The 14678-nt window shown below is 40.4% G+C and overlaps 1 protein-coding gene across 1 annotated transcript; it reads right to left on the reverse strand.

Annotated features, from left to right (window-relative positions):
* Positions 1–1654: 1654 nt before the first annotated feature.
* On the reverse strand, positions 1655–7543 carry LOC308461943 (vomeronasal type-2 receptor 116-like; the record flags this gene model as incomplete). The annotated part of the gene is made up of 6 exons (XM_080979110.1): positions 7476–7543; positions 6273–6336; positions 5582–5809; positions 4749–4875; positions 2909–3198; positions 1655–1669 (listed from the first exon to the last, which is right to left on the reverse strand). The coding sequence occupies exons 2-6, from the start codon at positions 6318–6320 to the stop codon at positions 1655–1657; spliced, it is 708 nt and encodes a 235-aa protein (XP_080835236.1). The 5' UTR covers positions 6321–6336; positions 7476–7543.
* Between the last annotated feature and the right edge of the window lie 7135 nt (positions 7544–14678).

Genomic DNA, 14678 nt, shown 5'->3' on the forward strand with positions numbered 1-14678 from the left:
AGTCTCGCACTTTGTTTTTTAGTTTCTCAAAACTCTGCAATTTCAGTCTATCTCCGTCTTGTTCCAAAATTTCCCAATATTTCGGCCATTTGACCTCCATATTGACCTTTTCCAAGGCTTTCGCTTCCATTGGTGACAGCCACCTTGGGGTTTTGTTTTCTAGCAAATCCTTATATCTTATCCAAACATTAAATAGCGCTTTCCTGACAATGTGGTTTCTAAATGCTTTATGTGCCTTGACCTTATCGTACCACGAATATGCATGCCATCCAAATACATTATTAAAACCTTCTAAGTCCAAAATGTCAGTGTTTTCAAGAAGTAGCCATTTTTTCAACCAGCAAAAAGCTGCTGATTCATAGTAAAGTTTAAGGTCTGGCAGGGCAAATCCACCTCTTTCCTTTGCATCCGTTAGTATTTTAAATTTTATTCTGGGCTTCTTGCCCTGCCAGACAAATTTAGAAATATCTTTCTGCCACCTCTTGAAACAATCCATTTTGTCCACAATCTGCAAAGTTTGGAACAAAAACAACATTCTAGGCAATACATTCATTTTTATCGCAGCAATACGGCCTAGCAGTGAAAGCTTCAAATTTGACCAAATTTCTAAATCTTTTTTCACTTCGGACCAACATTTTTCATAGTTATCTTTAAATAGATTCCCATTTTTTGCTGTCATGTTAATCCCCAGGTATTTAACTTTCTTAACCACTGTTAAACCTGTCTCATTCTGAAACCTCTCTCTTTCAAATGGTGTTAGATTTTTCTCTAAAACCTTAGTTTTTGACTTGTTCAATTTAAATCCTGCCACTTGACCAAATTCCTGAATCAGTTCTAAAACCCTTTTAGTACTAGATTCTGGCTCCTGTAACGTCAATACTAAGTCATCTGCAAACGCTCTCAATTTGTACTGTTTCATTCCGACCTGTATACCTTTAACCGACTGGTCCCTTCTAATCATATTCAGCAAAACCTCCAGAACCGAAATAAAAAGAAGTGGGGAAATAGGGCAACCTTGTCGTGTCCCTTTTTCAATTTTTAGTTCTTCCGTCACAACATTATTTACAATTAATGGTGCTGACCTTTAAAGCCCTAAACAGCCTCGGTCCAGTATATCTGAAGGAGCATCTCCTCCCCCATCGTTCTGCCCGGACACTGAGGTCCAGCTCCGAGGGCCTTCTGGCGGTTCCCTCACTGCGAGAGGCCAAGTTACAGGGAACCAGGCAGAGGGCCTTCTCGGTAGTGGTGCCCGCCCTGTGGAACGCCCTCCCATCAGATGTCAAAGCAATAAACAACTACCTGACATTCAGAAGACATCTGAAGGCAGCCCTGTTCAGGAAAGTTTTTAATATGTGACATTTTAGTGTATTTTTCATCTTTGTTGGAAGCCGCCCAGAGTGGCTGGGGAAACCCAGCCAGATGGGCGGGGTACAAATAATAAATTATTGTTGTTATTATTATTATTATTATTATTATTATTATTATTATTATTACTATTAACTTTAGGCGTTCACAATACTTTAACTCTTTTAGATGCCTGCTGAAAACTTTTTTTCTTTTTGTGGGCCCATCCAAACAGTTGATTTGTTCTGTTCTGTTCCATATTAGTCAGCAAGGTATTTGAGGTTCAAGGAAGACTCTCAGAACTTTAATTTTAGTTAACATGTTTCTTTATTTAAGGAAATATAATTTGGAATTAAAGAACAGAGTAATATAAGGTAAATCAGTCCCATATAAGAGAACAGGAAGTAATTCAAAGTTATCAAAGCCACCATTCATTCCACACTTTCCAATGCATTTCTCTATTGCTTCCCTACCCACAAAACTCCATTTTTATTCATAAGTTTCTTGCTTTAAGGCAGGAGTCAGTAACATTTCCCCACAGTTGGCCAGATTGATCATTCTCCCAGGCCTTGAGGGCCAAAGTTTGGTACTTGAAAGGGGCCAGCAACCCGTCTGTCACTGGGTGTCAGAAGGCAATGATTATTTTAAATGGACAGCTACAAAGAGGCTTGATCAATGAGGTGGAAGCAGTTTCTCTATCAAAAACCAAGCTCCCCTCCCCTGCATCCATTTTATTATCACTTTCAATGGAAACTAACACCCTCCCCCCACCCGGAAAGTTGTTCCTCGCTCAAGAGCTAAGGTGACAGAGCATTTTAATTTGCTTTTATTTCACAACACTTAACTTTCCCGCCAAAGTGTATCACACTGGAGGAGATACTCAAAGTAACCACTTTAATACTAAAATCCCTTATGTATAACAATAGAATAGAAAGAAGAAGGAAGGTTGAATTTACATCCTTCTCCTTATCAATTGCACCCTGTTGTTCAGCTCTGGCTTCAGAATAATGATGTAGCATTTAGGGGCAAAAATGCAGACCAACAATCCAGCACTGGAGGACAAGATAGAGAAGATCTCCACCACCACCATGGATTTTCCTTTGTTGCTCAGGTAGGTTGGGACAAAAGACAACCAAACACTGCAGAACAGCAACATGCTGAAGGTAATGAATTTGGCTTCATTAAAGCTGTCTGGCAATTTGCGAGCTGCAAATGCCACAATGAAGCTGGCAATGGCCAGGAGGCCCATGTAGCCCAAGACACAGTAAAACAGGGTCACTGAGCCTTCAATACAGTGCACAATGGTTTCTTCCATGACTGAGTGCATGTCAAGAGCAGGGAATGGGGGAGAGGTCATCAACCACCCAGTACAAATAATCACTTGAACGAGGGAGCAGGAAAGGATAACAGAATTGGTCAGTCTTTTCCCCATCCACTTCCTCATACTGGACCCAGGCTTGGTGGCCATGAAAGCTGCAACTACGGTGATGGTTTTGGCCAACACACAGGAAACTGCCACAGAGAAGATGATGCCAAAAGTTGGTTGTCGAAGAAGACAGGTCACTTTGCCAGGGTGTCCAATGAATAGAAGAGATGAGAGGAAGCAGAATATGAGGGTGATGAGGAGACTGTAGGTGAGACCCCTGTTGTTGGCTTTGACAATTGGAGTGTCTTTGTGCTGAATAAACGTTGCAAGCACCAATGTTGTGATCAGGGAAAAAGAAAGAGCAAGTGAGGCCAAGCTGATCCCTAAAGGTTCTTCATAAGAAAGAAAGTTGATAGTTTTAGGGATGCATCCATTTTTCTTCTTGTTTGCATACTGATCTTCAGGGCATCTGAAGCAGTCAGCCTCATCTGACAAATAGAAGAAAGTTAAACTCCATTTGCAATTCATCTGTGTTTTTTGCCTACTACGAAGCCATTATTGATCCTGCTGATCTCTTTTGAGCCTTCCTTACGGCAGAGAGCTGGTTGTATATTTGAATTACACATTGCTTTCCTGCAGAATCTGACATAGTTTTGTTTAAATCATTTTAAGTAGCCATGCTGTGCACCCAGCAGGGTGGTGGTCTTTGACCAATGGCACAAAGATAGCAGAGTAAGTGGAACCTTGGTTTTTTTGGGTGGACAGTTAACTGTGAGGGGGGGGGATGTATTTTGCTCCCATATTTAATTGTCTCCAGGTTAGGATGTTTTTGCCTTTCCTTCAGTAAGTGACAGTAGCCATTGCTAGGCATTCTAAAGCATTTGTCAAAATGATGGGCAGAAACTCACATCAATAAGGCAGACTGTAAAGGGCCTAAAGAGTGATAAGAGAAAGGCATGCCACTAGGTCCGATTGGGCCCAGTGTTGCCTATTTCTACCCACATACATATGCAGTTCCCTACTTGGAACCTGGATGCTTGTATTGCCAAATACAAAGTTCCAACCTTGTTCAGCTCTGAAGGATGTTGAGTACATCATCAAGTGGAATGCCATTCCACCATCAAGTGGAATGCCATTCAAACAGCAAATGCTGGTTGTAATTAGTGCCATGATATTTCCTCTTCCTTGAAGCACAATGGATAAGGTTCTGTCCTAATTTCACCCATGATGATGTCTTGCATGTTTCATTCTGACTACACACATCATTTGCAAATCTGCAACTTTTGTACCATTTTACTACTTGACTTGACAGCTTCATTTAAATTATGTGTACAATGAAATCTTAATTTTAGATCCACCTGCATGGGATTTCACCAGGCTCTTTGGTTTTTGTAGGCTTTGATGAGATGTTAATGGAAAGTGGCAATAAATTATTCACACCACTCCAAGCCGGATAGTGTGGTGCACAGCATAGTATGTATGTAGTATGTATGTATATACAGTATGTATGTACAGTGGTACCTCGGGTTACATACACTTCAGGTTACAGACTCCGCTAACCCAGAAATAGTGCTTCAGGTTAAGAACTTTGCTTCAGGAGGAGAACAGAAACTGTGCTCTGGCAGCGCGGCAGCAGCAGGAGGCCCCATTAGCTAAAGTGCTTCTTCAGGTTAAGAACAGTTTCAGGTTAAGTATGGACCTCCGGAACGAATTAAGTACTTAACCCGAGGTACCACTGTGTGTATGTATGTATTTAAATATGTAATCTATAGTTGACCTCTATTGTAATGTTCTATTTTGAAATATTTAAGATAGTATTTTAGATTCCTGTTAATTATGCTGTTTTGACTATATACTTTGTATTTGACTTTCTTTGGAAATGTTTGATTCTGGATTTTTTTATTAAATATGCTGTAAACCACTTTGAGATTTGTCTTAAAAATATAAAGCTGTATAGAAATGAAACAAATAATAATAATAATTTAACTTCTTTTCCACAGAGATTTGCTAATCTTGTACAATGAAAACTGTCACATACCATTCTGGTTTGAAATCTTGCCTTCTGGGCATGGAGTACAATCATAGCAGCAAAATTTCTGCCCTTCCTTCCTTTTCTTCTGATAGCCCGCATGACAGTAGTCATTGCACACAGAAATTGGCATCCCCTATCAATAAACAGGAAATAATTTCAGAAGGGAGAAATCTTTGAATGAAATTTTCAGTTTCTGAAGTTCAAATGAGGAAGGGGATCTCTTATCCCAGAAACATTGGCATAGTCCAACCATCAGCCCCTTTGTATTAAGAAACTGGAATGAAAGGGGAAAATACAAGATACAGATAAAACTAGGGCAATTTCAGAAATCAGAAACTTTATAGTGGAAAGACCATATGTGACAGAGATTCAAAACTTATGTCACTCTCCTAACCATATCAGTATTTGGTAAGACTTTATTATTATTATTATTATTATTATTATTATTATTATTATTATTTCTGCCTTTAAGGCCCCAAACTCAAAGTGAATGAAACAAGTTAACCTGATAAGTGATCCATACTCTGCCCCACAGGCTTAAGAGGCCATTGTACAAGTCTTTTAAAGAAGAATTTAGTAGAGGAATATATCAGTGTGCTCATAAATCCGAGAATGTGGGGCCCACAAGTAAGCAAGTAATACATGACAATTTCTAGGGGCCAAGGTCCCTTCACATACACCCTCAATAAAATAATTGAGGGGCCTGCCCTCTCCCAGAGGTGATGGGCACTGCTATTCAAAAGGTGTTCATGAGCCACGTTTTGCAATTGATTATACAGGGTGGGGGTTACCCGCCCCAGTATTTTATTCAAGTTGGCACCCCTGCCTAGATTCCAGACCTGGTTAAAATCATTGTGCCATAAAATCATGTCCTCATTAATGCTGAATTCTTTTCCATCAGCTGCATCAGAATCAACCCATCCAATCTTCAATCGAAGGAAGGACCTGTTTGGAAATGTGACTATGTTCATGATGTCAAATCCCCCTCCCACTTCTCTTTGATCAGTAAAGGACACGGTTTCTCCAGCTGAGTTGTTAAATGAAATGTCCTGAAGAACAGGGTGCAGCTAACAGAAAGAGAAAATGGAGTTGAATGAGATTTTGAATAAAGTGCCATGGTTTACAGAAACATTTCTTCATGAATCTTATTTAGGTATAGTAACGTAGTTTCAGTTAACAAAGAACATGTGCAAAATATCTGTGATTTTGACACAACAGATGGAGACTTTATTATGCATTGGAAGCCCTTTTTCTTTATGCATTGGAAGCCTTTTAATCATAATCATCATATATTATTTATACCACAGCCATCTGGCAGGGTTGCTCCATCCACCCTTATAAAAATGTAATCAAACATTAAAAACTTCGTGATACACAGCTGACTTCAGATGACTTCTAAATAACAATAGTTTTATTGGATAACCAAGGAGTAATATTTTGATTTCCAGTTGTATATAAAGCCTTCTGTTACATGACTCTGGTGATGCAAATAATGGTAAGATTTTTTTCTCTTCATTCTCAGAACATTACCTTCCAAGGCTCCAGATCCTGAAGTTTTAATCTTTCACTTTTCCCCATTGCTTTCTGCTTTGATCTACGTGAGTGAATGTTATGCAAGGCATGAGCCACAGCATAGACACCATTATAGATACTGTAGCTGTGACCAGTCATGCTCATTTCAAACAGAGACCTTGGAAGACTCTGCAATCTCTCCTCCCCAGTACACATGCCATAGACCTCCATTGGCGCATCAAAATTGGGAAGAATACAGTCAAATGCTTGCTCCCAGAAGACTTTGATGAAACCATCTCCCTGGCTCTGGGAAGGCTTTATGTTGAGAAGAAATTCCTTGAATGCTGGAAGTTTTTGGGAATGAATTGTGAAGGAAAGGGAACCCTGGAAGAGCAGAACATTCCAAACCTTAAGAAGACCCATAGATATGAAATCAGTCTGTGCTGTAAAGATCCATACCTTTTTAAATGATGTGTTTTCTTTATTTGTAGGATCTGGTAGAAATATAATAAGTCTCAATGATATTATTGCCCGAGATTCTCCATAAACAATAAGTATAGTGACTTTATTGTCTCTTATTTTCACATACATATTTAAAGCTATATCATGCATTTCATCCACATTATCAAAGTGGGGTTGTATTGAAATTATTTGTGTAAAGGCTGAGCAAATTCCATTTTGAGATAGCAATGGCTCCAGGGTCTGCAAGAAATGGTCTCCACTGTTATCGTTCAGAGCAATGAGTCCGATCCACTTCCATCCAAAATGCTTAAGCAAGCGGATAATCCCAAGAAACTGGTGGGCTTCATTGGGCACCATGCGGTAAAAAGAATGAACCTGACTTGCATCACTCTCCGTTGGGGGAAATGAACCATATGCAAACTGAAAGAAAATGTGAATATAATCTCAAATCATATGGAAAACATTCATCCTGTACCATTTGGCTTTTTATTCCACAAATTCTAAGCTCTCACATCCCTAGAAATAAAACAGAAAAGGCAATCTACAAGGAATATGGGAGAAAGATGAAGGCTTGTATAGATCTAGATTTTAAATTAAGGATCATGACTAAGATAGAGGCAATAATTTTGATGAGTCTGTTCTGAGTAAAACTGCTGAGTAGAATACTTTCCAATAGGTTTGCTCTGTGGAGAACAAACATGGAAGCAACCCATACAGGCAGAAAGAAAAGATTCTCATTGGCCCCTTCATACCTCCTACCTGTGGAATCTTATAGAGACCTAATGTGTCTGCCATATGGAAGGTGGTATCATGGCCAAGTCCCCCAATGGTGGATATGAGGGTTTTCTGAGTGTCACATTTGTAGTTGGGAACAAATGTCTTCATTTTGAAGAGTAGGTCAAGAGTTGTGCGGTAGGTCATCCTTGCATCATAATAGCTGTCATAGATGTGGAAGCCAAGTGTGATATTGGGCAAGATCTTGGGATTCTCATTGACTTCTTTGACAGCGAATGCCAATGTTAGGACGTGCTGATAAAATTTTGGCACCATACTGCAAATAAAGTAAATTAGTTACAGATATGAACATACTACAATATTGGACATCTTCTGTTTCAAACTGAAATGAAAAGATTGCATTTGTAATTAGCACATCTATGCTAATAAAATCCATACTGTCTAATGATCAGGGCATTACTGTTTTGCATGACACTTTCACACACCTGCTGTTCTTCTATTGCTTGACATTTCCATAACAGTTGATCAAGAAAAAAAATGAAATAAATCTGTTTCTCCTTAAGTAGGCGACAACTTCATTTAACCGAAAGCTGCAAAGTTATACAGACTTACATGAAAGTCCCATTGAATTCAGATAGCTTTTTTCTCAGTATACAGCTGTGGTTTGGGCAGAAAGGTTGCTTGCACATTAGAACCACAGGTTTGAGGTGTGCAGGCTACTGTAGCTAAGGACAGTCATTGATTCTGCAGTGCATCAGAAGGAAAGGGGAGTCAGATGGCAATGGACTTACCTTCACACTGGAAGACACAGCTGGTGGCAAAATTAGTCTCCTATTTATTTAGGTTTTCTAGCCCAATGTCAGCCTCTCTTGGCTACTGCCCCATTTTTACAATCTCAGGTTTCCCTGTGCTATCTAACCTGAACTGTCGCAATCCCTGTCAGCCTCAACACAATTCAACCAATTTCCATATCCCTACATATAGGATAAGTTTCACCATGATGTAACAATTTACCCAAGAAATCAATTCAAGTCAGCACACAATGAAACTTTAAAGGACCTTGAATATGAATAGGTGGTAGTATATTTGTTTGCATTTTCACCCTTCTCCTCGCCACTCCTCACAATAGGTATACTGTAAAGCAATTGTAAATACATAATTTGATTCAAATAAACTGTGACAGTAGCTAGGTTTAAAAAAAAAAATAGAAAGAAAGTTTTCTTTTATTCCAGTATTGAGGCAAATTATGGCTCCCATTTCAGCTTGAAAATGTCAGTGATAAAAGAATCCCTCTTTAGGATTCCTGTCTGAAAGACATGAAAGAAAGGAAAGGGCAATCCAGAGGAGGAATGGAAAAGTCTTACTATGAAACATCAAACACATTCTTTGATGGTTGTTCCTTATACAAAATTTCATAGAAATTGTAAACGCTCTGAGAAAGAACTCCACCAATGATGAATTCACCTGGCTGGTACCACTCGTGTGGAACAGGAAAAGGATTATTCCTGGGACAGCGGATAGAATTAGAGGTAATAGGAACAGGAGTTATTAGAAACAGCAACACCAATAGCAGCAACATCCTGACAGCCTCGCTTATGATAAACATTTCATCAACGGGTTGCAAATACATTCCTTGAGAAGTAACAGAAATTATATTGTCCTAAATTGAACTGATAGAGCCCTGTCTGTCTCTCCCCCTACACTAGCTCTCCATAACATATGAGCTTATTTTTTAAACACTTTTAGGCTTGCTTGTTGATTTTTTTCTTCCCTTCAGGAAGCCAACTGGGAATTTGGCCTGGTGGAGAAATTGCAGTGATTTGAGTAATTGCAGAATAGGAATATTAATTACTTATTCAGAGTTTAGAGTCTGAGTAAGACTTTAACTTTTTTTACTCCCAATCCTGCTGCTTAGATGAAAGAAAAAAGTGGCAGAAGGGTTTTTCCTTGGTGTGCTAAGAACAACAGGAAACTCTTGATTGAAGACACTGTCATCAGGATATAAAGGAGCAGTTATAAATTTTGAGATTAGGACCACTTCTCTACTCCAGTTGTCTTCGAGGAAATGGGACTCAGCACTTCTCAATAAGATCAAGGTGCAGGTGGCTCTGTGGGTTAAACCACAGAGCCTAGGACTTGCCGATCAGAAGGTTGGCGGTTCGAATCCCCGCGACGGGGTGAGCTCCCGTTGCTCGGTCCCTGTTCCTGCCAACCTAGCAGTTCAAAAGCACCTCAAAGTGCAAGTAGATAAATAGGTACCGCTCCGGCGGGAAAGTAAACGGCGTTTCCGTGCGCTGCTCTGGTTCGCCAGAAGCGGCTTAGTCATGCTGGCCACATGACCCAGAAGCTGTACGCCGGCTCCCTCGACCAATAAAGCAAGTTGAGCGCCGCAACCCCAGAGTGGAAGTCCCAAAGTGGACCTAACAGTCAGGGGTCCCTTTACCTTTATACTTTAAAGGTAATGAAAGGTATAAAGGTAATGAAAGGTATAAAGGTGATGAATTGTTACGGGAAGTACAAAACCTGCCAATGCAGGAAAATTTCTTCCCGGGTCTTCAATAGCAACCAGTCAAAAGGTCATAGCAACGCTCACTAAACAGGAAGAAAAAGGTCAACCTGTAAAAAAGAAACATTAAACAAAAAGAGGATTGGGTGGATGAAGCTCCTTAGATGACTGCCTGGCTGCTACCAGCTCCACCCCCTATTTATATGGCTGGCCCCACCTCCCAGCAGTGTAACTTGACCGCTGAGGCTGAGCATGAGCCTCCAAAGAATAACACTGAGAGGCAGGCCAGCCCATACAAACTGGTGAGTTCCCTGGGGTCCGAAGCATTGCACGTGATCCCGTAAAGTGCACCCACAGTGTAAAGTGTGAGTGCTCATTATCAAATTGTTACATATGCATTCCTTGAATGCAGCATCAAGAATTGAATAGGTAGATTTTCTTATAACCACTTTCAGACTTGCTTCTTGTTTTCTAGTTGCTTCTGGGGAAAATCTGCTCTGGATTTTTCCACTGCTCCACTGCTCTGGAGTTTTGACCTGGTGAAATAATTGCAGTGGTCTGAGTAACTGCAGGGTAGGATTATGAATTACTTCTCCAGAGTTTGGTGTCTTGAGTGGCAGTTTTTCTTTTTAAAAAATTGCCATTCTGCTCCTTATAGGCAGAAAAATTGATTGAATAACTTTTCCTTGGTGAGCTAATGATAGAGGATACATTAGGCATTCGTGATCACTGTACAGTGGTACCTCGGGTTACAGACACTTCAGGTTACAGATGCTTCAAGTTGCAGAATCTGCCAATCCAGAAATAATACCTCGGGTTAAGAACTTTACTTCAGGATGAGAACAGAAACCATGTGGTGGTGGCGCGGTGGCAGCGGAAGGCCCCATTAGTTAAAGTGGTACCTCAGGTTAAGAACATTTTCAGGTTAAGAACAGCCCTCCAGAATGAATTAAGTTCTTAACCCGAGGTACCACTGTACTGTTTTGTATGCTTGCTGACAACTTAGCTATTTTGTGGGGTTACCTGGACATTTGCTTCCATTTCTTTTGCTGTTATCTTTGTGTGGCATAAATTAACCTTTTAAGAGTAAAAAATTGTGTGCGTGGAGGTCTGTTATAACTGCAGGAACCCCCAAACCAGATGATCACTGGTGTATCCATAGTGCTGAAGCAAAGCTAAACCTGAGAGGTTATAAATTACTTCATCAGGGTTTGGCATCTGAATGGAATTGGGTAAGTAGCAGTGCTAAATTTTGAGATAAAGGCCACTTCCCAGTGCCATTTCCCTTCAAGGGAATGGGAATCAATATCTCTCTATACTATTAAGCTCTAGTTTTAAAACATGTAGCTTCACTCACTAGCGTGAACCAACAGAGCGTATTGATATATTGGACAAGTGGGGAACCTGTTTCAGCCCCAGGATCTGAGTAACCTTCCAAAAGCCATATGCCAGTGGTGGGTGGGACAAGAAGTAAAACTGGACAGAGCACCTAATGCAAGTTTAACTACTGTATGGTGTCTACTTTCTACTCAAACACATGGACCCCTCTCTATTCCCATTCAGGCCAAGCAGTCTTATTATCAAAGTTCAAGGACATATACCAGGCAAGCAAAGCCTCAGGAGCTGAAGCAGAGCCAGTGAGGAATACAACCTGGGATGAGTTCCGAGGGCCTGGAAGAGACATTCGGAGGGAATAGAGCCCCTTGGACTGACGCCTCTCTCCCATTGTATTGAAACCATTTATGAGGCACTTACTCTAATCAATTCATATAGGAAGTCATAAATATATTGGCACCAGTTTACTTTAGGGATTGCTTTACTTCACACGTGCCAGTCCAATAACATCCATGTAAAGAACTTAAGCTTCTTCCAGTGCCCTGCAGTGTATGTTATGCATGTTTAAAGAGTTTAAAAATACATAAATAAATGTGGCAGCACCTTTTCTTTTTGTGGGCCAATCCAAACAGTTGATTTGTTCTGTTCTGTTCCATATCTGTCAGCAAGGTATTTGAGGTTCAAGGAAGACTCTCAGAACTTTAATTTTAGCTAACATGTTTCTTTACTTAAGGAAATATAATTCGGAATTAAAGAACAGAGTAATATAAGGTAAATCAGTCCCATATAAGAAATGCATATTAATAAGAGAATAGGAAGTAATTCAAAGTTATCAAAGCCACCATTCATTCCACACTTTCCAATGTATTTCTCTATTGCTTCCCTACCCACAAAATTCCATTTTTATTCAGAGGTTTCTTGCCTTAAGGCAGGAGTCAGTAACATTTCCCCACAGTTGGCCAGATTGATCATTCTCCCAGGCCTTGAGGGCCAAAGTTTGGTACTTGAAAGGGGCCACCAACCCGACTGTCACTGGGTGTCAGAAGGCAATGAGTCTTTTAAATGGACAGCTACAAAGAGGCTTGATCAATGAGGTGGAAGCAGTTTCTCTATCAAAAACCAAGCTCCCCTCCCCTGCATCCATTTTATTATCACTTTCAATGGAAACTAACACCCTCCCCCCACCCGGAAAGTTGTTCCTCGCTCCTGAGCTAAGGTGACAGAGTATTTTAATCTTTAATTTCACAACACTAAACTTTTCAAAATCAATCCTGCAAAAGAGTATCACACCGGAGGAGGTACTCAAAGCAACCATTTTTATACTAAAATCCCTTATGTATAACAATAGAATAGAAAGAAGAAGGAAGGTTGAATTTACATCCTTCTCCTTATCAGTTGCTCCCTGTTGTTCAGCTCAGGCCTCAGCACAATGATGTAGCATTTAGGGGCAAAGATGCAGACCAACAACCCAGCACTGGAGGACAAGATAGAGAAGATCTCCACCACCACCATGGATTTTCCTTTAGTGCTTAGGTAAGTTGGAACAAAAGACAACCAAACACTGCAAAACAGCAACATGCTGAAGGTAATGAACTTGGCTTCATTAAAAGTGTCTGGCAATTTGCGAGCTGCAAATGCCACAATGAAGCTGGCAATGGCCAGGAGGCCCATGTAGCCCAAGACACAGTAAAACATGGTCACCGAGCCTTCATTACATTGCACAATGGTTTCTTCCATTACCGAGAACATGTCTTGATCTGGAAATGGTGGAGAGTTCATTAACCATCCAGTACAAATAATTGCTTGGACGAGGGAGCAGGAAAGGACAACGGAGTTGGACAGTTTTTTCCCTACCCACTTCCTCATACTGGACCCAGGCTTGGTGGCCATGAAAGCTGCAACTACAGTGATGGTTTTGGCCAACACACAGGAAACTGCCACAGAGAAGACGATACCAAAAGTTGGTTGTCGAAGAAGGCAGGTTACTTTGCCAGGGTGTCCAATAAACAGAAAGGATGAGAGGAAGCAAAGTAGAAGGGTGATGAGGAGAGTGTAGGTGAGATCCCTGTTGTTGGCTTTGACAATAGGAGTGTCTTTCTGCTGAAAAAATGTTGTAAGCACCAAAGTTGTGATCAGGGAAGAAGAAAGAGAAAGTGAGACCAAAATGATCCCTAAAGGTTCTTCATAAGAAAGAAAGTTGATAGTTTTAGGGATGCATCCATTTTTCTTCTTGTTTGCATACTGATCTTCAGGGCATCTGAAGCAGTCAGCCATATCTGACAAATAGAAGCAAGTCAAACTCCATTTGCAATTCATCTGTGTTTTTTGCCTACTATGAAGCCATCATTGATCCAGCTGATCTCTTTTGAAACTTACTTACGTCAGAGAGCTGGTTGTATATTTGAATTACTCATTGCTTTCCTGCAGAATCTGACATAGGTTTGTTTAAATCATTTTATGTGGCCATGCTGTGCACCCAGCAGGGTGGGGGTCTTTGTCCAATGGCACAAAGATAGCAGAGTAAGTGGAACCTTGGTTTTTTTGGGTGGACAGTTAACTGTGAGGGGGGGGGGGAATGTATTTTGCTCCCATATTTAATTGTCTCCAGGTTAGGATGTTTTTGCCTTTCTTTCAGTAAGTGCCAGTAGCCATTGTTAGGCATTCTAAAGCCTTTGTCAAATGATGAACAGAAAGTCACATCAATAGGGTGGACTGTAAAGGGTCTAATGAAGGATTAGAGAAAGGCATGCCACGAGGTCTGATGGGGCCCAATGTTGCTTCCCCCCCCCCCCATACATATACCGTTCCCTACTGGGAACCTGAATGCCTGTCTTGCCAAATACAAAGCTCCAACCTTGTTCAGCTCTGAAGGATGTCAAATGCAGCTGCACCATCAAGTGGAATGCCTTTCAAATAGCAAATGCTGGTTGGAATTAGTGCCATGATATTTCCGCTTCCTTGAAGGATAATGAATAAGGTTCTGGCCTAATTTCACCCATGATGATGTCTAGAATGTTTCATTCTGACTACACACATCATTTGCAAATCTGCAACTTCTGTACCATTTTACTACTTGACTTGGCAGCTTCACTTAAATTATGTGTACAATGAAATATTACTTTTCGATCCACCTACATGAGATTTCACCAGGCTCTTTGGTTTTTGTAGGTTTTGATGAGATGTTACTTGAAAGTAGCAATAAAATATTCACACCACTCCAAGCAGGATAGTGTGGTGCACAGCATAGTATGTATGTATGTATGTATGTATGTATGTATGTATTTAAATACGTATTCTGTAGTTGACCTCCTTTGTAATGTTCTATTTTGAAATCTTTAAGAAAATATTTTAATTTCCTGTTAATTATGTTGCTTTGACTGTATTCT

This window comes from Podarcis pityusensis, assembly GCF_964106645.2.
Source record: "Podarcis pityusensis genome assembly, chromosome: 13".
NCBI lineage: Eukaryota > Metazoa > Chordata > Lepidosauria > Squamata > Lacertidae > Podarcis > Podarcis pityusensis.